Here is a 25,813-nt window from a genome sequence, read left to right as displayed (position 1 = left end):
AAAAAGTCCGTAAGGAATCAGCCGGTTTGCCGTAAGATTTTTATTGAACGGTATTACTCCAAAGCGGAATTCTTTTCTGTTTCAAGTATGAGTCAAGTGCCCGTTGAAAGTTTAAAAGAGGAGTTATCATCATCACCCACAGAAAAAGAAAAAGAAAGCTTACTAACCCTCTTTGTTAAATAGTTGAACAAAACGCGCTAAAAGCTTAGGACCAAACTCACTTTAAAATTGGAGAAGAGCTGAATGATTCTTTTACCGAAGGTACTTTTTTTCGTACATTTATTTTCCCTTACTCTTTGCCTTTTTTTTTATTCATTCCACTGATGGTTGATATAAGGTCTCTATAGTATTTCTTAATGAAGCGTTACATTCATTCAATTGTAAGCTGTAGGTCATTCTTAGTTTTACCATTTGTAACTTCTTTTACTTTTCTCTAGATGTTAATACTAAGCGAAATTTTTTTAGTTTAGTGTTTCAAATTTATTTATAAAACAAAAAAAGAAAGAAACACCAAGAAATAAGGAAAAATAAAAATAAAACTAAGGAACCAACCCTTCATCATCTGTTTTCAAGCAAATTAGAAGCATATCAGTAGAAATGAACGTTTTCTGCACAATACTATGGTCTGTCTTATCATTCCTCCACCCAATCTTATCTTTCTGTATTTGATTTACCTGATCAAAAAAATGAATAAAATTGCTGCAATTTGCTTCTATTAGTGTTTTTGTGTAAAAAGAAAGACCAAAAAATAATTATGAGCAAAATTAAATAAGCCATTAAATATTTAACAATAAATAACTCTTCTTATCATTGACCACTTACAGTTTTTTATTTTATAAGTGAGATCTATTACGTGATGGCACTACTATGAATGTGAATATCTTACTACTAACCCCCTTTAATTATATAACTCAACTCATCATCCCAAATTTAAACTTTTCAAAAATTAATCCGAAATAAAAAAAAGAAACGTAAAATTTCTTAAATTTTTTTTCTTTTTAATTTTTTTTTGCAATCTTTAGAATTGAAAATATATACGTGCAAAATAATAGAACTTAACTCCATTTTACAATCTAATGTAATGAAGGTTATCGTAATTTATAATCAAATTGATTAGTTAAACAATAGTAATATATCTTTTAACTATCTTCCTTTCTTAGATCAAAAATTTAAATTATCAAAACTTTTATACAACCCTTTTTCTTTTCATACAAACTTTTCCCATTTCAATTTCAAAAAAAAAAAGACACTTTCTTGTTTTCAACTAAAAAATAAAAGAATCTCAAATTCACTCACAAGATCTTAAGGAGAAATTGGTCATTCAATATCTGAATTATTACTATCTTAAAAGGATTAGAACTACTGATAAGATCGCTTTAAGATTCCAGGAGCTTTTTTTTAATATTCACACGATATAAGATAACATACTAAACTATCAATTATCCATTGAAATCTAGATCAAATTGAGTCTTGATTATATATATTCAATCAAATTGAGAATTATTCCAAATTCTTTATATTCCTTTCAAATTATTCAATCCAATTCATAAATTAAAAATTATGGTGTTTTCAAAAGAAAAAGAAAAATCATCATCTATAACCTCACCTGAAGTTAAACCAGAAGATTTTGGAAGTTTTAATGATTCAGATGTTTCACCTTATATTGCATCAGATGATTCTTCAGATATTAATAAATCTAAATTTAAAAAATTTACTGATACATTTCGTAGAAATCAAGTTGATGAATCTGAAAAACATTTAATTGGTAAACAATTAGAAAAAGGTATTAGTATAAGACATTTAATTCTTATGGCTTTAGTTACTGGTATAGGTACTGGTTTATTAGTTGGTACTGGTCAAGTATTACATAATAGTGGTCCATTATTTTTAATTGTTGGATTTGCTATAGTTGGTTCTTATTTATATCCTACTTTACAAGCAGCAGGAGAAATGGCTGTAAATTATAGTGAATTATCAGGAGGTTATAATAATTATCCAAGAAGATTTATTGATGATTCTGTTGCTTTTGCAATAACTTGGAATTATTGTATACAATGGTTATCAGTTATATCTATTGAATTAGTTACTGCTGCAATGACTATTGGTTATTGGAATACAAGTATTAATGCTGATGTTTGGGTAACTATATTTTATGTTGTTATATTAGTTATAAATTTTATTGGTTCATCAGGTTATGGAGAAGCTGAATTTATTATTGGAAGTTGTAAAGTTATGATGATAACTGGATTTATAATAATGGGTATAGTTGTAAATGTTGGAGGTGGTCCTGAAGGAGAATATATTGGTGGTAGATATTGGCATGATCCAGGTTATTATACTAACTTCAAGGGGTTATGTTCAGTATTTGTAACTGGTTCTTTTGCTTTAGGTCAATCTGAATTTGTTGCTTTAAGTGCAAGTGAACAACCAAATCCAAGAAAGGCTATTCCAATTGCAACAAAATTAGTTCTTTATCGTATTATTGTTTTAATGATTGCAAGTTTAACTATTGTTGGTTTATTAGTTCCTTATACTTCAGATAGATTAATGGGTTCAAGTGGTGGTGGTTCTCATGCTTCTCCATTTGTATTAGCTGCTGCTTTACATGGTGTTAAAGCAGTTCCTTCAATTATTAATGCTGTTATATTAATGTCTGTTACTTCAGTTGCTTCATCTGCTTTATATTCTTCTTCAAGAACTTTACAATCATTATCAGAACAAGGATTTGCTCCATCATGGTTTAATTATATTGATAGACGTGGTAGACCATTACGTGCATTAGTAGTATGTTCAATTATTGGTTTATTTTCATATATTGCTGCTTATGATAAACAAGAAACTGTTTTTGATTGGTTATTAGCAATATCTGGATTATCACAAATTTTTACTTGGAGTGGTATTTGTATATCTCATGTTAGATTTAGAGCTGCTTTAAAATATAATCATATATCAACTGATGCATTAGGTTATAAATCAAAAACTGGAGTATGGGGATCTTATTATGCAATTATATGGTATTGTTTAGTATTAATAGCACAATTTTGGATTGCTTTATATCCAAAAGGTGAAGGTAAACCAGATGCTGAAGCATTTTTTCAAAATTATTTAGGAGCAATTGTATTAATATTATTTTATGTTTGTCATAAATTATATACAAGAAATTGGAGATTATATATTCCTTTAAAAGATATTGATATAAATTTAGATCGTACAATATTTGATGAAGAAATTTTAAATATTGAAAAAGAAGAAGAAAAAGAAAAATGGAAAAGATCACCTTGGTGGAAAAAAATTTTAAAATTTATGTTTTATTAATGTTGAATTAGTTAAGTTGGAGTTGTTCAACTTCATTCAACTGAAAATAGATTTTTATGAAAGATGAATGATATTGCATAATTTTATGATGATGAGGAAATGTTTTGATGATTTTAATGACCCCCGCCACGATTTAGATTTATTGATGTACGAATTTAAGTTTAGGATTATATAATGATGTATACTAGCAATAAATTATTTATTATATTAGTCGAATTAGACTTGGATTGAATTGGATTTATTTCTCTACGAAATCTCGCGATATGTTGAAACGATTTTATGAATCTGAAACATGAAAAAAAAAGTTATTTCTTCAGCCTGCAACTAGATCTACGAATGTTAAAAAGCACAAATAAGCTAATACTACTACGATATGCTAGTACTGGTACAAAGAATTCATCAACTCTACTAAGAGCTCAATTGGATCTTAATGATATAACAAATCGACCAGAAGAGTATAAAAATTCAATCAAGCGAAGACAATTACCAAATTCATTAATACAAGATATAGATTTCATCACCACAAACCGACCTATACAATCCCAAACTTATACCAAAATTAATGCTCTAAAGAGGGAAAGAAATGAATTAGCCGAACAAATTAAGAGTCGAAGTCACAATGCCGATGCCATTAAGAACAGGTTGAAAGAAATTAAAAATGAAATTAAACCAATGGAGAAATATGTTAAGGATCTACAAGAAGAAATATACAGTAAAGCTGAATCATTACCTAATCTTATAGATGATTCAGTACCTGAATCTGATGTACAAGAAGACATCGTTTCATACATAAATACAACTCCTGAGGAAGCTTCAACATTTAATGAAAATGATTCAATTAGAGATCATAAATCAATTGGTGAAAGATTTGGAATACTAGATTTTACAATTGCTTCACGTATATCTGGACCATCTTGGTATTATTTAATAGGCGATGGGGCATTATTAGAGCAAGCATTGATTCAGTATGGATTATCGAAAGCCCGTTCGAATGGATATAACATGATAACTCCACCAACAATCGTAAAATCAGAAATAATTCATGCATGTGGATTTAAACCAAATGATCAAAATAATGAAAAACAAGTATATCAAATTGAAAATGAACCAAGATCATTAATTGGAACTGCTGAAATTCCATTAGGAGCATATCATTCTTCAACTATTTTCCCATCAAATACGATTTTTCCTAAAAAATATGTTGGAATATCAAGATCATATAGAGCAGAAGCAGGAGCAAGTGGGAAAGATACTAAAGGGTTATATAGAGTTCATGAATTTAATAAAATTGAATTATTTCATTTTACAAAAATTAATCAATCCCAAAAGGAATTAGAAAATATAAAAAATTTTCAAATTGAAATAATAAACGAATTAGGGTTAAAAGCAAAAGTTTTAAATATGCCAACATCAGATTTAGGTTCACCAGCAATGAAAAAATATGATATTGAAGCTTGGATGCCAGGAAGAGGATTATGGGGTGAATTAACTAGTTGTTCAAATTGTGGAGATTATCAATCAAGAAGATTAGGTATAAGATTTAGTACAGGAAATGATGGTGAGAATAGTGGTGTTAATAATGATAAAATTGAACATATTGCTACATTAAATGGAACTTGTATGGCAATTCCAAGAGTTATAGTTGCAATAATTGAACAATTTTATGATCCTGAATTAGATGTTATAAAAATTCCAAAAGTTTTAAGACCATATATGGATGGGAAAGATGTGATTAAAAAACAAAATTAGAATCTTTGTGAATCATTTGTAGATAAACTTGTATATATTTTAAATAAAAGCATTACGTTATATTGTCATTATTGTTGTTATCATTATCTTTTTCATCGTCTGAATTATTTGTGAACCTTACAGGTGTACTTACAACTCTTTGCCTATTATTCATTATTAAATTTTGTTGTTTCTCTTCAATCTTTTCTAAATTTGATTTATGAAATTTCTTTAAATTATTAATTTGATTCATAGGTTGATTTATAATTTGAATTTCATTAATTTCATTTGATAAATTTTCAAATTTTTGTTGTAAATTTATAAATTGATTAAATTTTTCATTATATTTATTTGATAGTAGATTATATTTTTGTTCTAATGTTTGTATTTTATTTTCTATTGATGATAATTCTTGTTGTTTATTGGTGATGTTTAAATTTAATTTATTGTCAATTGAAAAATTCTCTAGTAGTTGTTCAATCTTTTGGATATTTCCCGTTGATTTCAGTTCATGCTTCAATTCGTTAATTTGATCCAGCATCCTGTCAAGTTTGATATCATTGCTTTTGGACATTTTATCTAAATCAATCCGTATTTGATCAGATATCTTATTTTGATTATCTTTTAAGTAATTATATAATTTTTCAACTTCCATTTTTGTTTCCATATCATTAAAATCTCTTTCTTCTAGAAAGGATCGTATTTCATCTTTAATCTTATTAATATTAAAATCATTTTTATTTTCCTTCTGTCTCAATTGTATATCTTCCAATTTTTTCAATACCAAACTCATATCAGATTTGGTTGCATTTCCTTCCGTTATAACTTCATTAGAATAGTCAACTATATTTTTTAATAATTTATTTAAATTTTCATTATTACTCTTAGATCTAACATAAAGTTGTTCTAAATCAACATTTGTTTGAGCAGTTGATGTTTCAACTCTATATAATTGTTGTTGAATTTCTGAATTTGTTTCATGAATTAATTGAAAATGTTTATCTATGTTATCATTAGTTGGTGATTTATTTGTTTCTAGTGATATATTCGTGTTTACGGGTTTTAATGGCATATTGAAGTCCGTAGTGGCTTCATTTGTTGGATTTAAGTTCTCCTTATTCATTGGTGTTTGATCTCAAAGAACTTCGTGTGGTTCGGTTTGTTTACATTTTTGAAATTTATTTACAGTTTCGTTTTGTGTAAGGTTTATTTTGAAGCGCGTGTAGATAAATTTTCACGCATTTCCTATGTCTATATGAAAAAGAAGCTAGGGAGTTACAAGAGTTTAATGTAAGTATCATTACGTTCATAAAATTAATTTCATTATTATCATTCTATCTATTTTGATAAGATCAGATAATATTTCATTATTGAGCATCTGTTAGAAACCAAACTTACTTTGTAAAGCAGATGAATAAAATGATTTTTTTTGATCTTCATAACCTTCATTAAATGTTTGACTTGCTGAATTTGCGTATTCATGAAATGTTTCTTCTGCTGTTTGTAAACCATTTTGTAGACTTCTCATAAATCCTTGGGCTCCAAAAGCAGTAGCACCTTGGTTAGCTCCTTTACGTACTGGTTGTTCATATGAATTCTCGGTTTTGGGTTGTTTTGGATTATATCCTCCATAATTAGCTTGAGGATTTGCTTCAGGTGATATATTATGTGCTAATGTTGATTCTTCATTTTTGGGTTGTTTTCTATTTGGTCCAGCTATCAACATTGTTAAATCTTCTACAGATACATAATTGATTTGACCTTTAGCCCATGATAAAGCACTAGCTTGTGGTCTTGGTGGAATAATAGCTGTTGGATTAAACAATTTATCTGTGTCGATATCTCCTTTTTTACGTGTTCTTTCAAATGCAGCCATAAAAACTGATTCCGTTTGAGATAATCTTATATACATTTCTCCTGAAGATAATAAGTTTGATTGATTTGCAGTTCCTGATTCTAGTGATTCTTTAATTTGATTGAAAGCCTCTTTTGGTAATTTTATATTTGCTATGTCTTGCAATGCAGGTAATGAGATTAATTTGATAAATCCTGTTTTGACTAGTACCGCTAGCACAACACCTTTATCTTTATATTGCACAACACTAGCCTTCAAACATACATCATCAATAACTTTATGTGATAATTTTGTTTTCGGAGTTTTGATAACTCTTAAGTCTCTATCCGATACAGTGATTATAAATCCTGGAATAGCAACTCCACTACCTAATTGTGAAAATCTTTTCGGATCAGCCACAGCGGACATTCCATATTGAGAATCAATTGGAATTAATTGCAGCAATTTCGAAGCTTCTGCATCACCACCATCGGCAGTTCTATAGTTTAAGTGAGCAGTCTTATCTACGAAATCAACTTGAAATCCACCATTACCCATTGGAGTGATCTTATAATATATTAAACTACCACCACAATTTGTACCAACTATCAAAATTAATGACGAATAACCATCCATTCCATATTCCATAATTGTAAATTCCATGGTAGTAGCATAGCAATTACCACTAACAGAAACTAAATTCTGCTTAATATTCTCACAATTGAAAATCACAGCAGGACCTCTAGATATATCACAAACAACCAATCTTCCTGATTTATAACCTACGGCAGCAAACCCTGCATCACTCATTTTCAAAACTGAAACTGGTTCTGAAGGGTCTAATCTTAAAATATATGAAGGTACAAATGTAGCAGACAGAGCAGCAGAGCCCGAAACTCTACCTGTAATATTCAATAACAGCGCACTCCCATTTGTATGTTGCATGGGACAATCACTATAATCTTTATGTGACAGTATACCTGCATTTTTTATATTTGGATTTTTACCAAATTTACATATAACAACTTCTCCCGTCTTCAAACCAACTAATAATTGACGATTAGGAAATGAACAGGATACTTGTAAAACTTTTAAATTTGCAGGATTATCATAATCATATAATGTTTCTTTCAAGCTTACTTGAACTACACTTTCAGTACTCAGTTGCTCACCTTTTGTAACATCTAAAAACCTAACTAATCCATTCTCATGACCTGTTATCATTATATTCCTTAAACCGTCATTATAACCTAACGATTTAGGTAAATTTGTTAATGATACGGGTGCTCCACCAAATAATAATGGTTTGATCTTAGCATTTGTTCCTGATGATGCTCTACTTGACATCATACTATACCAATCTATTCTAACAACTGCTTGTACATCAAAGTAACATAAAGGTGGAACAGTTAATGCTATTGAAGTTGGAAAAATTACAGATCCTAGATCCGAACTACCTTGACCTCCTGAATTATTTGAAAATGAAACTGAATAGATTCTTCCTAAGTTTGAAATAAGTATTAGGAAAGAAGGATTATGTCCTCCATGGAAATAAGGTGATCCATTTTCAGTAATTGGTTCAATATGTGTAATATATTCGACTTTTTCTGTATTGTTGAGATAAAAATTTATTGGTATTTTTCTTTGACCTCCTTGTGGATTACAATAAAATTTACTTTGATTTTCAATTGAAGTAATTGAATATTTTAAAGTATATCCAAAATCAAGTACACTTATAATATTTGTTCCTTCAGGATCACCGCCACTTACTAATAATTTTGTATTTTCTGGATCTTCTCCACATATCCATCTTACAGATTCTATTGGATTGAAAACTTCTGGAACTTCGAGATACGCTCCTGGTTTATGTAATTGAGTTTCATATAATGTTCTAGCTTCAACGATTTTTCCACCATCTATATCCCAAAACACAATAGTATTATCATTATGAACTGTAATTGCATGTAGACCATTTGGATGGAAATGAGCTTCTTTTAACATTGGTATTATGCTTTTCACTGATCCAAATAATTTCTTTTTACCACCAGTGGCAATATGATTAGAATATTGAAAACCTTTATGTTCTTTTGTTAATTGATAAGATAAAACACTTTTGATTTCACCAGTTACTAATGAGTATACTATTGCACATTGATTGTATGCTACTAGTAAAGTTCCAATATCTCTCGGATGCCATTCGATTGATAAAACTGGTGATAATTTTTCCTTAGGCATGACTTTTTTTTGTAAATTATCTATTCTGAATGGTGTTAAATTTAGTCTGTCCACATCATAAAAGATCAAACTTCCATTTGTTAATCCGAATATAGCCCAATCTAAAGATGGATCAGTTTCAATTGCACTCACAGTTCCTGGAAATGAAAAAGTCCCCAATATCTTTTTTGAATGTAGTGATAAAACTGATAAGCCAGATGCAGGTGATGAACATAAAAGGTATACTCCTTTTACAAATTTCAAATGAGTTATCGGATGTTTGATATTGAATTCAAAAACAACTTCTACATTCACTTGACCATAAACTCTTACATCATTTTTTGTAGTTGCAACTGCTAATAGGGATTGGATAGGATCATATGCTACAGCTGTGATTGAATTTTCAGGTATACCTAATTGATTTATGACTTGTACATCAATGTTCTTAGGGTTAATTTCTTTTTCTTCGGGTGATAGACTTTTTGAGCCGTGAGTTTTTATAGCATTTGATAATGAATTTAATGATAGTGGTGCTTTTCTTGACTTTAGTTTATTGAACATTGATATCGAGTCTGATATGATTCGGTGGTAAAGTTGACGATTATGAAGTTATATGATTCCCGAGATCAGATCGGTTTCAAAATTTTATAGCTACCAAGCGGTATTTTGAAACCTGGCAAGACGACTTCATTGCAGTCATTTTAATCCAACTGCCTTATAGATGAACCTTTGGCTTTTTTGGTAAGATTCATTTTCTATTCTAAACAAGACTACACTCATCAAATGAAATGAAGTATTTGTTATTTTATCAGTTCAAGCTGTGTTATTATAGGTAGTGTATTTTTATCAAAATATTGACACGTATTAGAATTATTTTGTATTTTGATTATCTGAAAAATCTACAAGTGTCAAGTCAGGTCTTGCAACATTAAAGATGGTATGTGCTCCATTTAAGCTTATATGATTAATTTAAAAAATGTCAAATACTAACTCCATTCCACCAGGCATTTGATAAATTAATTGGTGTTGGAATGCTATTTGTAGCTACATTTGTTTTCATATATTATACAATTTGGGTATTTGTATTACCTTTCATTGATTCAAATTCAATAATAAATTCATTTTTTTTACCAAGAGATTATGCTATAAAATTACCTTTATTACTATTATTAATTGCTGGTTTGGGAGTTGGAACATTTATTGGGAAAGTATTAATTAAAAATCAACAAAAATTAAAAAGTAAGAAGAAAACTCAATAAATAATTGTGAGTATTTTGAAATTGTATATTAGTGGAGTTGAAATTATAATGTTTTGATATTAACTCAATTGTAAAGATCGGAATCAAAGACGTGAAGACTGAACATTCTACAAATAATTCTAAAAATGCTAATGAATGCTAAGATCGCACTATATATTCTCCAGAATTAGTTATATATTTTACACCTTTGTATGGTTTAACATTATCACCTAATCCTTTTGCATTTGTTATTTTTAAACTTTCAACTTTATTACCACTTGGAACTAATCCTTTATAAGTGAAATTCAATTTAATATATAATGGTTTTTTTGATTTAATGGAATGAGTTGATAATGAATCTTTATGATTTTCACTATCACCATTACTTTCTATTTCTTCTTCATTTTTACTTATTATTGTTGCATTTAATATTGGAATTACTCCCTTTTTCAAATCTTTCATACTCCATTCATGTTTATTATTAAATTTAGTTTGAAAATCTCCGTGACTTATTCTATTTATTTTAATTTGATCTTCTTGATTTTCACAAACTATTTCAACAATTATGCTATCTATTTTATTAATTAATAAAGTTGGAAATAATTTTATTTCAAAATCAGATGAATTTTCATGAATTAAAAATTGAGTATCTATACTATTTAATTTAATTAAATTAATTTTTTCTTTATTATTCATTGATTCATCGTTTAAATCAATTTGATATTTCATAATTGTACTTTTCCCATCAGGTGGTATAAATGATAATACACCTTTCCTTTCTTTAAACATATCAAGATTTATACATCTATGAAATTGTGGTAATATTAAATTTGATCCAATTTTATTTAAAATTAATTCTAATGTTGGTTGACCACTTAATTTACTTATAAAATCAATTTGTCCATTTATAGAACCATTTAAAATATAATTATCTACAATACTTTCAGATTGATGACTTGAATAAAAAGCAGAATCATATTGTTGATTTAATTTTGATTTTTTGATTATTGGTTTAATTATAAGATTTAGATTTTCAATTACATCAACATACATTTCATTATTTGTATGTTTAACTTCATTTCTTCTCCATGGTATATCTGTTTGGAAAGATAATTTTGTATCTTGAACTAATCCAGTAGTTTTTGATGCTTCATTTAAAATTTTGGTTAATAATGAATTATGACTAACTAAATCTCTTATTTTATTAAAATCAGTAATATTAGGCATTCCATCATCTAACATTTGATATAGTATTAATGTAATAATATCATTATTTGTTTCTATTTTATTACTATTCAATTCTCCAAAATAATCTTGTAAAGTTTCAATAAATCTTTGTATAAATGTATGAGGTATTAAGGGACTAGAATTTGAATTGGAACAAAGTGTATAAAAATTCAATGATAAATGTTTGTGTTGTACTATATAATATGATGAATTTATGTTAAAATGAGTAGTAGTTAATGATTGTGGTGATGTTGAATCGGTCGATTGTGATTGAATTTTCGGTAGAATTGTTTTGAATTTGGGAATTGATAGTTTATTGGAATATTCATAAATTAACAGATTGGTTATATCTGATATATATATTGCTTCAATCATAGCATTATTAGTTGTTGTGTTAAATTTATCTTTGTCTATGAAAATTGATTCTGTTGTAAAAAATTTGGTGATATTTTTTTTTACAACACAATTTGTTCACCCAAAAGAATCAAACTTTTTACAACCAAACAGAATCCATACATTTGTAAAATTATTAAGTACCGGGATATTAAATTATGTCTATTTAAACAAAAAGTTACTATAACAAACTATACACGAATTAAAATTATTATTGTTTTTTATATTTGCAGGATGAGGGATCGGGGGAATTGTTTGATCAAAATTTTGAATAATCAATCATTGGTAGAATTTTAAATAAATGATAACAATCTCAATACCATTGACTCATCATTTACACACACACATATTCTTCAATCCTCTACTTCAATGACTTCATTCAAATTTTGAAATTTATTTTATTTTATCATTTAATGTTTATGAGTTGAATTTTCAGCTGATGAACTTTCAATTATTCTATCAACTTCATCTTCAACTTCCAAAGGTACACCATTATCATCAACTAAATCAATGTTCAAATCTTTAGCAACTCTTTCTTCAACATTACTTATATCTTGCATACCATAATAAGCAATTGTAGCTAGACCTAAAATTGCAGCAACACATGAAAATACTAATGCAACAATTCCTTTTGCAGTAAAACCAGTTGGTAATCTTTTAACTTGAACATTTTCACCAGTTAAATCTAAATAATTATTTGTATTTGCAGCAGCATTACCTTGCCATGGTACTCCTACTTTTTCACAAATTTGTTTATGATTATCAGTAATTTGTTGAGTTGAATTATTTATAATAGCATTTGGATTTTCAACAAATACAATAGCTAAACCTTGATCTAAATGCCATTCAATATGACAATGGAAAAACCAAACTCCAGGATTTGATGCTTTAAATCTAAGAACAAAATATGATTGAGGTCTTACATAAACAGTATCTCTTCTCATTGGAATTTTTGGCCATTCAGCATGATCACTTGCATTAAAAGATAAATGTGGATCATTATCATCAATTGCTGGACCTCTTTCAATAACTTGAAATGCATGACCATGTAAATGGAAAGGATGAGTACCAGTATCTAAATTATTTAAAACAATATCAATAACTTCATCTTCTTCTAAAACAAAAGTATTTGTATTTAATCCATAAACTAATTCATTAGTAGCTTGTTCACCAGCTGAAAGTACTGATAAAATAGTTGGAACTTTTGGAGCAACATATGATATATTATTAAAAAATGCATAATTTATACCATTACCTAAATTATCCATTTGAACTTCTAAAGTAACTGTATAATCAGCATCTTCTAATAATGGTTCTTTATCATATGGAATAAGATAAAAATCATCTAAAAAATCATCAATTGAATCAACATAATTTTGTTCTGGTAAATCTGCATTCTCATTATAAACCAAATAATTTGTACCATTTAATTGTAAATCATCTGGTACAACATCTAACATTGTATCATCTACTTTATTCATTATAGCATAATTTTTATCAGTTGAATTTTTAGTTGTTAATAATACAGTGTATCTTTGAGCAATAGTTATATAAAGCATATTTGTTGTATTTTTTTCAGTATAAATACCATCAACTTCAACAACTGTCATATCATGATCTTCAAACCAAAGATATTGAGAAACAAATCTACCCATATTTATGATTCTTAATAAATAAGTCTTGTTTGGTTCAACTTTCCAAGTAGCATTTCTTGTTTCATTAAATAATATATTATCAATAATTGGTTCAGCACCAGTTGGATTAAATCTACTTAAAAAACTAGGCATTAATTCATAAGAATATTGATGATAGTGTTCACTTAAAGTTAAAACAACTTCTTCATCATAATCATAAGGAAAATCATCATCTTCAATTATAAATGCACCTCTCATACCATCACCATATTGACCAGAAGTATGAGAATGATACCAATATGAACCAACTTGATCACCTAATGTAAAATTATAAATAAACATTTCACCTGTTGGAATTGGACATTGAGATACCATTGGTGGACCATCCATTTGAGAAGAACCAGGTTGAAACATACCATGAAAATGTAATGTAGTATTAACAGTATCAAATCCATTAATTAAATATAATATAATTCTATCACCCTTTTTAGCTCTTAAAGTTGGTAATGGCCAAGTACCATTAAACCCAATCATTTTTCTTGGAAATACACCATCTGGATTTATTAATGAACCATCTGGATTTTTTTCAACCCAACCTGTTTCAAACCACCATTCTTTTGTATCTGCAAAAATTAATGATGATAGAAAGAATATTGGTAAAATATTCCAAATTTTTAACATGACATATATATATTTGTTGCTCAATCAATTGATATATGTTATTGCAATGATAGCTCTTCTAATGATATATTTGTTTCAATTATTTAATGTTTCTTTCCTCGTAATTATTATAATGTTTCAAATAATTTAAATTGTTTCAAATTTTCTCTTGGCAATGTTTTAGTTTTTTTTTTTTAATTAATGAACACAATTTAATTGAATAAGTTGATTTTATAAAGTTAATTGTGAGAATGAAATGAATCCAAATTTGAGAGAAAACAAGATTGGAAATTGAAATGAAACGTAGTGGATATTTAAGTGAAAGGATGGGAAATTGAGTAAAAAATTTTTCAAGGGATATTGATTAATATATAAACATCATTCAATTATTTTTTTTCATTGTGTTAGTTAAAAAACTATCAAATTGTTCAAAACTTAACCAAAGTTAAAGTAAAAAAAGTGTCAGATAATTGTTAACTGATTTAATCAGATAATGTACAATTGATAAAAAAAGAAAAGGAAAGTAATGGTTTTATTATTTTTTTTCAATAATAGCCAATCATTTTATTTAATTTTCAAAAAAATAAGCTAATCATAAAATTTAATTATTAAAGTTTTTGAAACTTAACTTAATCTGTAACCCTAAGTAACCTAACCTCAAATACTTTAGTTGAATTTTATCAGATGGAATTTACTACTACTGAGTTAGTTAAATTAATCTAAATTTTTAGGTTATATTACATAATAGAATAAATTAGATTTAAAGTAGGCTTAAAAATTTTAAATTTTTCAATACTGTACTAAAAAAAAGCCTCTTCAAATAAACTTTAATACATGCATCTGACACCCAAATTCAAAAAAAAGTAGGCTTAACTTACAGATTTATTAGCTAATAAAACCAAGTGGCATCAATAAAAATGAATTACTAGCGGATGTGATCAACATGGATTTGAAAAGTGGTGATAATTTGGAAAATTTGTAAAATATAAACAACTTGGTAGCTTGTGTCTTGAAACATTGATAATATTTATTAGGTATTCTTAATCTAGGATTTTGCAGCCATTTTCCATATATTTGAAACAATTATGCCTATGTACAATTTCCAATTATGTCTCTAGTATTGATGTATCACCCAATTCACTCAATGTGTGAGTTTTTTGGAAGTAACTAAGAATTCGAAGCTACAAAACTAATCAATATTATATAACACGGGAATATTATATTAAAATTTATACACATTAAATCTAAAACAAAAATCACTATAAAAAAATTGAAAAAAAAACAGGGTTTGGGTTATGGGGGATTTTTTGGGGTCTTCCATCTAATCTAATTTAAAAAAAAAGCTTGTTATCATAATCAATCAATAATTTGTAGTAAATATTGAAAATATTAATTAGTTTCATTTAATTCATTTCATTATGTCATTATTTGTGAAATTTCTATATCTTCATTTGATAAAATATATTTCTTGAATTTAATCAAAGTTCTTTAAAAATTTAATTTCCTAAAGATTTCATTCATTTGATTATCTTTATGCACACACTTTTTCTTCATACTGTAATTTTGAAAAACTTGATTAAAATACTTGAAAATATATTATCATTAAAGATAAAGATTTCATTAATTTTGTAGTGGTTAGTTTAATGTTTTTGAGTTGATGAATTACCAGTTGATGAATTTTCTCTAATAATATCATTTGAACTAATTTCTCCATCTTCATTATATTGTTCATCTAAATCAACATCTAAATCTCTTGCTACTCTTTCTTCAACATTATTTATATCTTGCATTCCATATATTGATATAGCAATAAGACCTAATACACCAGCAATACAAGAAAACACTAAAGCAACAATACCTCTTGCAGTAAAACCAGTTGGTAATCTCTTGTGTTGAATATTTTCACCTGATAAATCTAAATAATTAACAGAATTACCTGCTGCATTACCTTCCACTGAAACACCAACTTTTTCACAAATTTGTTTATGATTATCAGTAATTTGTTGAGTTTCATTATTTTGCATACTTATTGGATCTTCAATTAATTGTATAGCTAAACCTTGATCTAAATGCCATTCAATATGACAATGGAATAACCAAATTCCTGGATTATTTGCTTTAAATCTTAATACTAAATATGATTGTGGTTGTAAATAAACAGTATCTCTAATCATTGGATATTCAGGCCATTCAGCATGATCACTTGCATTATAAGCAACTGGATCTTCGTCATCATCAATAGCTTCATGTCTTTCAATAACTTGAAAAACATGACCATGTAAATGGAAAGGATGTTTACCAGTATCTAAATTATTCATAACAATATCAATAACTTCATCTTTTTCCAAAACAAATGAATTTGTATTTGTACCATAAACTAATTCATTTGTTGCATGTTCACCAGCAGATAAAGCAGTTAACAAAGTTGGAACTTTTGGCATTGTATAGGTAACATTATTAAAAAAAGCATAATTAACACCATCACCTAAATTATCCATTTGAACATCAATTGTAATAGTATAATCAGCATCATCTAATAATTTTTCTTTTGATAAAGGTTTTAACCAAAAATCATCAAAATAATCATCTATTGATTCAATTAAATAAGGTTCTGCTTTATCTAATGATTCATTATATATTATATGATTTGTACCATTTAATTCTAAATTATCAGGAATTAAATCTAACATATCAATATCAACTCTATTCATAAATGCATAATTTTTATCTGTTTCATTTTTAGTTGTTATTAATACTGCATATCTTTGAGCAACTGTTATATATAATAAATCAGTTGTATTTTTTTCAACATAAATACCATCAATTTCAACTATAGTAAAATCATGATCTTCCATCCAAAGATATTGAGATACAAATCTACCAGTATTTATGATTCTTAACAAGTAAGTCTTGTTTGGTTCAACTTTCCAAGTATTATTTCTTGTTTCATTAAATAAAAAATTATCAGGTATTGGTTCTGCACCAGTTGGATTAAATCTACTTAAAAATTTTGGTTTTAATTCATCTGAAAATTCATGATAATGTTCATTTAAAGTTAATATAACTTCTTCATCATATTCATAGGGAAAATCATCATCTTCTATAATAAAAACACCTCTCATACCATCACCATATTGTCCAGAAGTATGAGAATGATACCAATAAGAACCAACTTGTTGATCAACTGTAAAATTATATAAAAAAGTTTCACCTGGTGGTATTGGACATTGAGTAATCATTTCTGGACCATCCATTTGATTTGATCCTGGTTGAAACATTCCATGAAAATGTAATGAAGTATTTCTATCATTCATACCATTTGTTAAATATAATTGAATTCTATCACCCTTTTTAACTCTTAAAGTTGGTAATGGCCAAGTATCATTAAAACCAATCATTGGTCTTGGGAAAATACCATCTGGATTAATTAATGAACCATCTGGATTTTTTTCAACCCAATCTGCTGTATAATACCATGTATGAGTTTCTGCTAATATTATTGATAAAAATGATAATATTGATAAAAATGAAATTATGGGACCCTTCATTTTGCGTATTTGTTTGTTCTTATAATTTCTTCAAAACACTACTCTTTATTCCTCAAATTGTTATGATTGTTAATTTATTGATTAATTGATTTATTGATTGATTGATAAATTATGAATTTTTTTTGATTAAATTAATAGAGACCCAAAGAACCAAAGAATCAAAAAAGAAGAAAAAGGGAATTTTGAAAGAGGATTGAGAAAGGTTAAACTACCTATATATATATTTTAATGTGAAACATCTTTCAACTGATGAAATTGATAAAGAAAAATTTTAACCTAATTAACGTAGTTTGAATAATACGATTAAAATTAAAACTACGATCCTGTCTGATTCCTTTGATCATAATTTTCTTGGCTGTGAGTTACAATTTTTTCTTGGTACTGTTATTATAAGGTACTTCTTTTGTGTAGATTCAAATAGTAGACTATAAGATGTAAGTTTGGTTAAAGGATTGGTAAATTTAGTAAACTTACTTTTTTATTATACCCCCTAAAGTAACACAAAAGTTAATACTATAATGTAAATTACACCAATTCAAAAATTAAAATTAACCAATTGGTTATGAGATTCAAATGAAACAATAGAAAGTATGAAAAGTTAAAATTTCAACTTACTTTATGCATAGTTATAAGATCAGACAAAAAAATCAATATTAATAAAAGAAAGATGAAAACGAACAATACAATACGTTGACTTATCTATTTAATCTTTTTTATCTTCAAGATATTTCAGACATTTCCTATTAAAACAATAGAAATCAATTTAAATTGTTGGGGGTTCAAAAAAATTTTCAGTATTGAAGTTGAAGAATAATTATGAGTTATCCCGATGAAATGTAAAAATATGCATCTGAATTCGGTTTAATAATGAAGAATAAGCGAATATGAATGGATATAACCTATCTTTCCATCTATTCTTTTGTATAATGTGTCCTTATCCGTTGATATGGATCTATATTTAGTTTGAAATGAATATTTTACCCCAACTTATAAACTTTCCAATCTCCAGTTCAATTAGTAGTTTAATCATATGATCATACTACACTAAACTCAATTGACTTAAAAACTTCAGTAGATACTGTAAATTTAACTTTCAAAATTCTATACTATAAATGTATTAAAGTGAAATTGTTTCATTTAAATTGTAATTGGTTAAAATTTTAAATTAGAAAATGGCTAATTTATTTAGGTTTTTCAGACAGACATTTCTTGTACATTATCTGATGGTTCAATTAAAACAATTAATTTAAAACAATTAATGCGAGTTTCGCATTAAAGAAATTGAATATTATTTTCTGCATTTAATAAATAATTTTAACAAGAACAATTGATTAATTTTCTAGAGATCCAGACTTAATCGAGGATCGACTAGTTCATCGAAGTAAACAAAATATCGGCCTTGTATTGCCTGTTTATAAGTTGGACGGATTTCTTGAAAACAATCGATTTAAATTAAGATTACAAGAAATCAAGAAAATATAATTCTCGACGAAATTGACATATTATTAGTTAAAAATTTTTGTTATTGATCGATTAGATTATTTGTGCCTTACGAAGGAATTAGTAAACTAAAATTTACACTTCTCTTTTTTTGAATTTTATTATTTAATTTCAATCTGTAATTGGCTAGTTTTTTGCTAGAACAAATATACATATATGCAATGCATTGAAGTATCCAGCCTTTTCATAAGAGATTTTATGGATATTTTAGTTTCTTAGACATATGAGTAGACTGTATCAGTCTCACTAACTTTGTGTTTAAAATGAAACGAATAGTATCGTTAGACACATCTATTGTTATTACTTCTGTTTATTATAAATTGATTTTGATCAATTGTTGTTTCGCTATTGAGTTTCCATGTAATATACTCTACTGCTTTTGATGTTTGTGTTTCATGTTTTTTGACAGGTTGAAATTTGAACTGAGATTGTCTCGGTTAATATTTGATCTTAACAATCATTTGCAAATTTTTTATTTGTTTCTATATCTTGTTGATTAATTAGTCTAATTGTTTAGTGTAAAATTTTTTTATCTAATCGATCTAAAGTTTTGTTGCACTTTCGATATATATTTATACAATTGTACATTTAAAATTTTGCATCTTACAAATTCGTCATTAATAAACTATACAAAATTTATTTAAACTGTGCTTATTGGATAAAGATTCCCTATTTAAAAAATAAAAGAGCTCTAAAGATAGTAAGATCATCAAAAATGAGATGAATTAATTAAGTTCAATTAAGCAGATTATCATATTCTTATTGTCTTCCAAATATTCAGTAAGAACCAAAATTACTTAATTTTCAATTTTTGAATTGGAGAGCAGTGAATCGTTTACAAATTGTCAAGTTAAATAAGATAAGTAAGTTCATTTCGTCATGCATTAGATGGAGGTTCAAATTTTAATCGAAGTCACGATCTTTACATCCGGTACTAGCCTTATTTCATAATTCCGGTCCGACGTAATTAAGATTATTTAACGAGCCACCAGACCAAAGATTAAGGACCAAAAAAAAAACATTCTTTTTAAGACATGCGGCTTTCACCTTACTTCGAAAATTTTTTAATAATTTCAATAAAGAATCTACAAATTGATCTATAATTAGATTTTCTCGAGAGTAGTTGTAGAAGTATCTTAGCATAGTGCAGATCTTCTAATGAACAGTAAATCTTGAACACAATGGTATTCATTAAACGTGGTCATTCAACTTATTATCTTGATTGAATATTATTCAGAAAAAAAAAGCAATTTAAAAACAACTTGAAAAAATTTTGAATTGAGGAGAAAAAAAATAATCATACAGTACAGTGAATCATTCTTTTTTACCACGAGTTATTCGACCCAACAAATTGGACTGTTACTACCACTACTCCTCATAGTCATACTTTTAAATGTTTCATTTGTTTTGACTTTAACTTATTCAAGAGTTTAGTTTCAAGTTTATTTAATTTTGGCTTTTCACTTACACGTTATTAATACAGTTTTTTACGAAACTTTTGCAACCAACTAAATTTACAACAAAGTAAATTTATCAACAACAACAACAACCAAAAACACTCGCTAGTTTGATGATTTAAAGTCTTTCTTTGTTATTTTACTATTCTCAGTAATTTAATATACAAGTTTAAAGAGTTTTATTCATTTATATATCCTATTTAAGTTATTAGTTTGATTTTATTATACAACGTGGGTGAAGATATATTATAAGCAGATAATACTATGATCAATAAAAGATTATTTAATTTATCAACAATATATTCAAATTCATCTACTTTTTCATTAAATAATTTACAAAATTATTTACCAAGATTAGATTCAAATTCAAAATCAAAATCACTGAAGAAAAGTCAAATTGAAAAATCTAATGTATTAAAATCAACTACAACTACTGTAGAAGATGTATTGTCTACACCATCTGCACCAACAACCAAATCAAAAATTAAAACATCTAAAAAAAATTTAAAACAATCAACTAAATCATTATATAAAAGATCAACTCATCCAACATCAGTTCCACTTTCAAAAATATTTAATAATAATTTCCCATTAAGTATATCTGAATCAATAGAACATTATAAATTAAGAAATAATCCATTATATTTCCAAAATGAATTATTATCAACATTACCATTTTTCCCCAATATTGATAAATTAGGTAGAACTTCAAAAATTTTAAAAATCCCCATAGATAATAATGGAAATTATATAAATGAATTTGTTATATATCCTCCAGGTAAATCTGAAATTGATCTGCCCAACTTAAAACATTTATTAATGATTCATGGTTATGGAGCAGGATTAGGATTTTTTTTAAAAAATTTTAATAAATTATCAACAAGAAATGATTGGTGTATTCATGCAATTGATTTATTTGGTTATGGTTCAAGTTCAAGACCTCATTTTTATCCAACCACTTTGGGTGAAGTTGAAGATTGGTTTTTTAATTCTTATGACTCATGGTTTAAACAAAGAAATATTCCAAAATCAAATTTATTAATAATGGCTCATTCAATGGGTGCTTATCTTATGGCGTTGTATGGTATAAAAAGAGATCCTTTTTTTTGTAATAAAATATTAATGGTTTCACCAGGTGCAATATTAAAACATAGAAAACAAATTCCAATACCTGGATATTTTAAAAAACTATGGGAAAGAAATATATCACCTTTTTCATTAGTTAGAAAATCAGGTATATTAGGTTCAAAATTAGTAAGTGGTTGGTCTTTTAGAAGATTTGCAAAATTATCGGATTTAGAAAAAAATTTATTACATAAATATTCTTATGGAATATTTTCGTCAAATGGTTCTGGAGAATATATGTTAAATTTTTTATTAGCTCCAGGAGCAAATGCAAGATATCCATTAATTGAATCTGGTGTTCATAAATTAAATTGTAAAATTTCTTGGTGGTATGGAGATGGTGATTGGATGGATAAAAAAGGAGGAGAATTATGTTCAAATATTATAAATAATTTAGGTAAAGTAAAAAAAAGTGATGTTAAAATTATAAAAAATAGTGGTCATCATATTTATCTTGATAATATTAATGAATTTAATAAAGAAGTATTAAAAGAAATGGATAATTTTAAAATAGAATAGATATATAAATAAGTAGACATTAATAATAATATAATGCATTTAATTATCTTAATGCTTACTTGGTGATATCAAAGATTTTATAACTTTTAGTATGATTAATACATAGAAAAGGATCTTGAGTAGATAATATAAAAGATTTAATAAAATTTAATATAAGATAATGCATTGAATAAATATTTTACTAGCTAATAAAAGATTATGAAAATTCCGGATCTTCATAACTTCCTTCGAATTGAATTATAAATTTTAAACTAATTGGTAAATTTAAATCAGTTATAACAATTTCTTCACCAACACTTACCAAATCTCTCATTTTTTTACTTAAATTTGATTTAGTTGAAATTTGTAATTCCTGTGGTGATGACATATAAAGTAATTTTGAAGATGTAGTCAAACTTGGATTAATTAATTGAATATCTTGTTTTGATTTAATTTCATGAATAAATTGTTGTAATGTCCACCAATTTTGAACCACGATATTTTTTGCTATATTTCCACATACTGAACAATTTGTTTTTTTAGTATATGAATAAGTATATGTAAATATGGAATCATCTCCTGAATACATCATATAATTATTTAACATTGGATTAGTTGATGTTATATATTTAAAAGCTTCATTACAACAACTTGCTGCAATTATTGCATTTGTTGATGCAATAGCAGGAATTATATTTTTAACAACTCCCAAAGTTAAAGATTTAGTTACTCCTTCAATTCCAAATTCTTTACTTCTTTTTAATGCTGTATTAAACATCCAATCAACTTGATCAGGATCATCTGCATCAAATTTTGTGTTGGGAAATTGTCTTGTCCATTCTAATTGATGAGCCCATTCAATACAATGTTCAGGTAATCTTGGAGTATTTGCAATAGTACAAACAGGATAAGTAGTTTTAACATTTAATAAATCTAAAGAACATTCAAAACATGATGTAAATGTAGGAATAATAACTCTACTTTGACCTCGGAAACCTTCAGTACCACCATCAATTAATGGAATAATTAAATTTTCACTTTCTGCTAAATTAAATAATATTGAATTTATCCATCTTCTTGCTTCAATTGAATCTAATCCACTTATAACTAATTGAAATTGTTTATAAAATTCTAAATCCATATCTTGAATTTTTTTAAAATGTGGAACAATTTCTAACGTGGTATCATCATCTAGTATATTTTTTATAAATTTTACAGCAATTTCAGATTTACTTTTCCCAATATCTTCACTTCTAAACAAGAATTGTCTATTTAAATTACTTAAATCAATTGTATCCATATCAATAATATGTATATTTTTGAAACCAGTTAATGATAAATTTTTTAAAATTTCACAACCTAATCCTCCTGATCCAATTATTAAAATTTTTGAATTTAAAAGAGAATTATATGAATCTTGAGAGTTATATTCTTGTGGTACTTCATTGAATGGACCTATGTTATCTATAATTGGTGATATGGATGATAAATCTTTCATTCTTTCATTGGATGTAACGGGAGGTTGATGTTTGTTGTTTGATATTTGTTGATAATGTAAGTAGGAGAATACTAATGCTTGATGTTTGATGTTTGCCTTTAAAAGTTGGTGATAAATCGCGTGTAATTTATTTGCAGCGTATTTTAAATTGTTACTTGTTTCATATTTGTGTTGTCGCAAACTTTAAATTTTGATCTATCACTACGCATTATTAACACTTACAATAAAGAGATTAAAATTCATCACATTTTAGTCATTAAACTATAAATATTTTCACTCTATAAAACAAAGTAAGATAGAAACGAATTGTAAGAAATTTCAATTATCAACCACTGAATCTACTTGTTTTTTTTTATTTGGTTTTATTGATGGTGGAACTCCATATCTTTTATGAGGATTATTTAAATTATTAGTATTTAAAATATTTGGAGCAGTTATATTTAATTTATTGGTAGTATTTATTAAATGATTATTATTATTATTATTCATGTTATTATTATTGTTGTTAATTGATGGTGAAGGTGATTTTAAACTTGATCTTTTTATTGGCATTGATCTTTTTGGATCAACTGTTCTTCTTATATTTGGAGAAACAAATGAATTATCAAATTTTTCAAATTCTGCATCTTTATCTTTAACTAACGCATTTAATGCTGCTGATCTTGCTGAAACAAATGATGTTACTGGTGGTAAATTATTATTTGATGATGTTTCAGATTGGTTTGGTGGTTCTTGCTTATCACTATTATTTTGTTCTTGTTTGTCACTATTGTTCCGTACTTGTTCTAATTCTTCTTGTTCATCTGCTACGTCATCACTGAATAGAAACGATTCATCCATATCATCAACTTCCTTTTTGTTTGTATTAACATTTTTTATTATTTTTGAAGGCAGAATTGGTGTGACAAATGCGTTCGATGATGGTGGTAAATTATTTTGATATCGTTGTTGCTGCTGTTGTTGTTGTTGTTGTTGTTGTAAAAGCTTTATCTTTTCTTCTTCAATTCTTTTTAACCTTTCTTCTTCTTCTTTAATTCTTGCTTCTTCTTCTAATTTTTCCTGTTCCATTCTTCTTTCTTGAATTTCCTTTTTACGTTCCCTTTCTGCAAATATAGGATCTCTATAAAAATCTTCTGGTTGATATTCAATTTTTTTTTTTTCAATATCTTTAATTTGTTTCATTATAGTTTTTTCATATAAACAATTCCCCAAAACATTTCCAAAACATCTCAAACATCTTTTTATACCATCTGTAAATGCTTCTTTTTTACATTTTTCAAATGCTGCTGCTTTACTTTTTGCATTTTCAATATATCCATATCCTATATCTTCATGATATGTACCATCTTTTATTGTAACTCTAACAACTACAGATAATCCTAAAGAATATTTTCCAGAATTACCATGAGTATCAAAAAAATCAATTTCACAAGAAATTAATTCTGAATTCCAACCATTAAATCCAAATATTTCATTTGCTAAATTTAATGCTTTCCAACCTTCAATATATTGAACTTGTGTACCACCTCCTCCAGGTCTAAATGCAATATATTCTGGTCCTAAAACTTTACTTAATTTTGATTGTATTTCTGTTTTCTCTTCTTCTGAATAACTGTAAGATTCATGTTGTTTTGATTTTTGATGATTTGGTTTTACATGTTGTAATGGTGGTTTAGTATTTCGACGTGGAGGTAGTTGTTGCTGTTGTGGTTGTGGATGATGATTGTTTGGTGGATGGTGTTGATTACTCATTATTTATTGGAAGAGATCTGTTGGTTGTTGGTAGTAGTAATGTGTTATAGACGTGTGTTATTTATATCTATGTTTTGATGTTATTTATAATTTGATTTTATGATTAACTTTTTGTGTCCTGTAATATAATGTTAAGAAGAAGAATGTGTTTTTAAAAGAGAAACTACACCAACACACAAGAATCTAGAGTGA

General features: G+C 26.9%; 10 protein-coding genes across 10 annotated transcripts; 3 read left to right on the top strand and 7 right to left on the bottom strand. All coding sequences in view use genetic code 12, as the record gives it.

Moving 5' to 3' along the window:
- Positions 1–1,560: 1,560 nt before the first annotated feature.
- Positions 1,561–3,315, top strand: GNP1 (amino acid transporter; the record flags this gene model as incomplete). The annotated part of the gene is made up of 1 exon (XM_051757455.1): positions 1,561–3,315. The coding sequence occupies one exon, from the start codon at positions 1,561–1,563 to the stop codon at positions 3,313–3,315; it is 1,755 nt and encodes a 584-aa protein (XP_051614179.1).
- Positions 3,316–3,651: 336 nt separating this feature from the next.
- Positions 3,652–5,064, top strand: KGF55_002737 (putative serine--tRNA ligase; the record flags this gene model as incomplete). Its single annotated transcript, XM_051757454.1, has 1 exon — positions 3,652–5,064. One exon carries the CDS (start codon positions 3,652–3,654, stop codon positions 5,062–5,064), a length of 1,413 nt encoding a protein of 470 aa, XP_051614178.1.
- A 52-nt stretch (positions 5,065–5,116) lies between these two features.
- On the bottom strand, positions 5,117–6,166 carry KGF55_002736 (uncharacterized protein; the record flags this gene model as incomplete). The annotated part of the gene is made up of 1 exon (XM_051757452.1): positions 5,117–6,166. The coding sequence occupies one exon, from the start codon at positions 6,164–6,166 to the stop codon at positions 5,117–5,119; it is 1,050 nt and encodes a 349-aa protein (XP_051614177.1).
- Positions 6,167–6,424: 258 nt separating this feature from the next.
- Positions 6,425–9,652, bottom strand: SRO77 (putative Rab GTPase-binding protein; the record flags this gene model as incomplete). The annotated part of the gene is made up of 1 exon (XM_051757451.1): positions 6,425–9,652. The coding sequence occupies one exon, from the start codon at positions 9,650–9,652 to the stop codon at positions 6,425–6,427; it is 3,228 nt and encodes a 1,075-aa protein (XP_051614176.1).
- Positions 9,653–10,488: 836 nt separating this feature from the next.
- Positions 10,489–11,931, bottom strand: KGF55_002734 (uncharacterized protein; the record flags this gene model as incomplete). The annotated part of the gene is made up of 1 exon (XM_051757450.1): positions 10,489–11,931. One exon carries the CDS (start codon positions 11,929–11,931, stop codon positions 10,489–10,491), a length of 1,443 nt encoding a protein of 480 aa, XP_051614175.1.
- A 428-nt stretch (positions 11,932–12,359) lies between these two features.
- Positions 12,360–14,264, bottom strand: KGF55_002733 (multicopper oxidase; the record flags this gene model as incomplete). The annotated part of the gene is made up of 1 exon (XM_051757449.1): positions 12,360–14,264. One exon carries the CDS (start codon positions 14,262–14,264, stop codon positions 12,360–12,362), a length of 1,905 nt encoding a protein of 634 aa, XP_051614174.1.
- Positions 14,265–15,883: 1,619 nt separating this feature from the next.
- Positions 15,884–17,791, bottom strand: FET31 (Fet31p; the record flags this gene model as incomplete). Its single annotated transcript, XM_051757448.1, has 1 exon — positions 15,884–17,791. One exon carries the CDS (start codon positions 17,789–17,791, stop codon positions 15,884–15,886), a length of 1,908 nt encoding a protein of 635 aa, XP_051614173.1.
- A 3,221-nt stretch (positions 17,792–21,012) lies between these two features.
- Positions 21,013–22,392, top strand: KGF55_002731 (carboxylic ester hydrolase; the record flags this gene model as incomplete). Its single annotated transcript, XM_051757447.1, has 1 exon — positions 21,013–22,392. One exon carries the CDS (start codon positions 21,013–21,015, stop codon positions 22,390–22,392), a length of 1,380 nt encoding a protein of 459 aa, XP_051614172.1.
- A 196-nt stretch (positions 22,393–22,588) lies between these two features.
- KGF55_002730 (NEDD8-activating protein) lies at positions 22,589–23,869 on the bottom strand (the record flags this gene model as incomplete). The annotated part of the gene is made up of 1 exon (XM_051757446.1): positions 22,589–23,869. One exon carries the CDS (start codon positions 23,867–23,869, stop codon positions 22,589–22,591), a length of 1,281 nt encoding a protein of 426 aa, XP_051614171.1.
- A 318-nt stretch (positions 23,870–24,187) lies between these two features.
- On the bottom strand, positions 24,188–25,621 carry RAD52 (recombinase; the record flags this gene model as incomplete). The annotated part of the gene is made up of 1 exon (XM_051757445.1): positions 24,188–25,621. One exon carries the CDS (start codon positions 25,619–25,621, stop codon positions 24,188–24,190), a length of 1,434 nt encoding a protein of 477 aa, XP_051614170.1.
- Positions 25,622–25,813: the final 192 nt, after the last annotated feature.

This window comes from Candida pseudojiufengensis (assembly GCF_024610245.1).
Source record: "Candida pseudojiufengensis strain CBS 10847 chromosome Unknown scaffold4, whole genome shotgun sequence".
In the NCBI taxonomy this organism is placed as follows: domain Eukaryota; kingdom Fungi; phylum Ascomycota; class Pichiomycetes; order Serinales; family Debaryomycetaceae; genus Lodderomyces; species Lodderomyces pseudojiufengensis.
The sequence above is the reverse complement of the archived record's forward strand: the minus strand, read 5'-3'. Positions and strand labels throughout refer to the sequence as shown.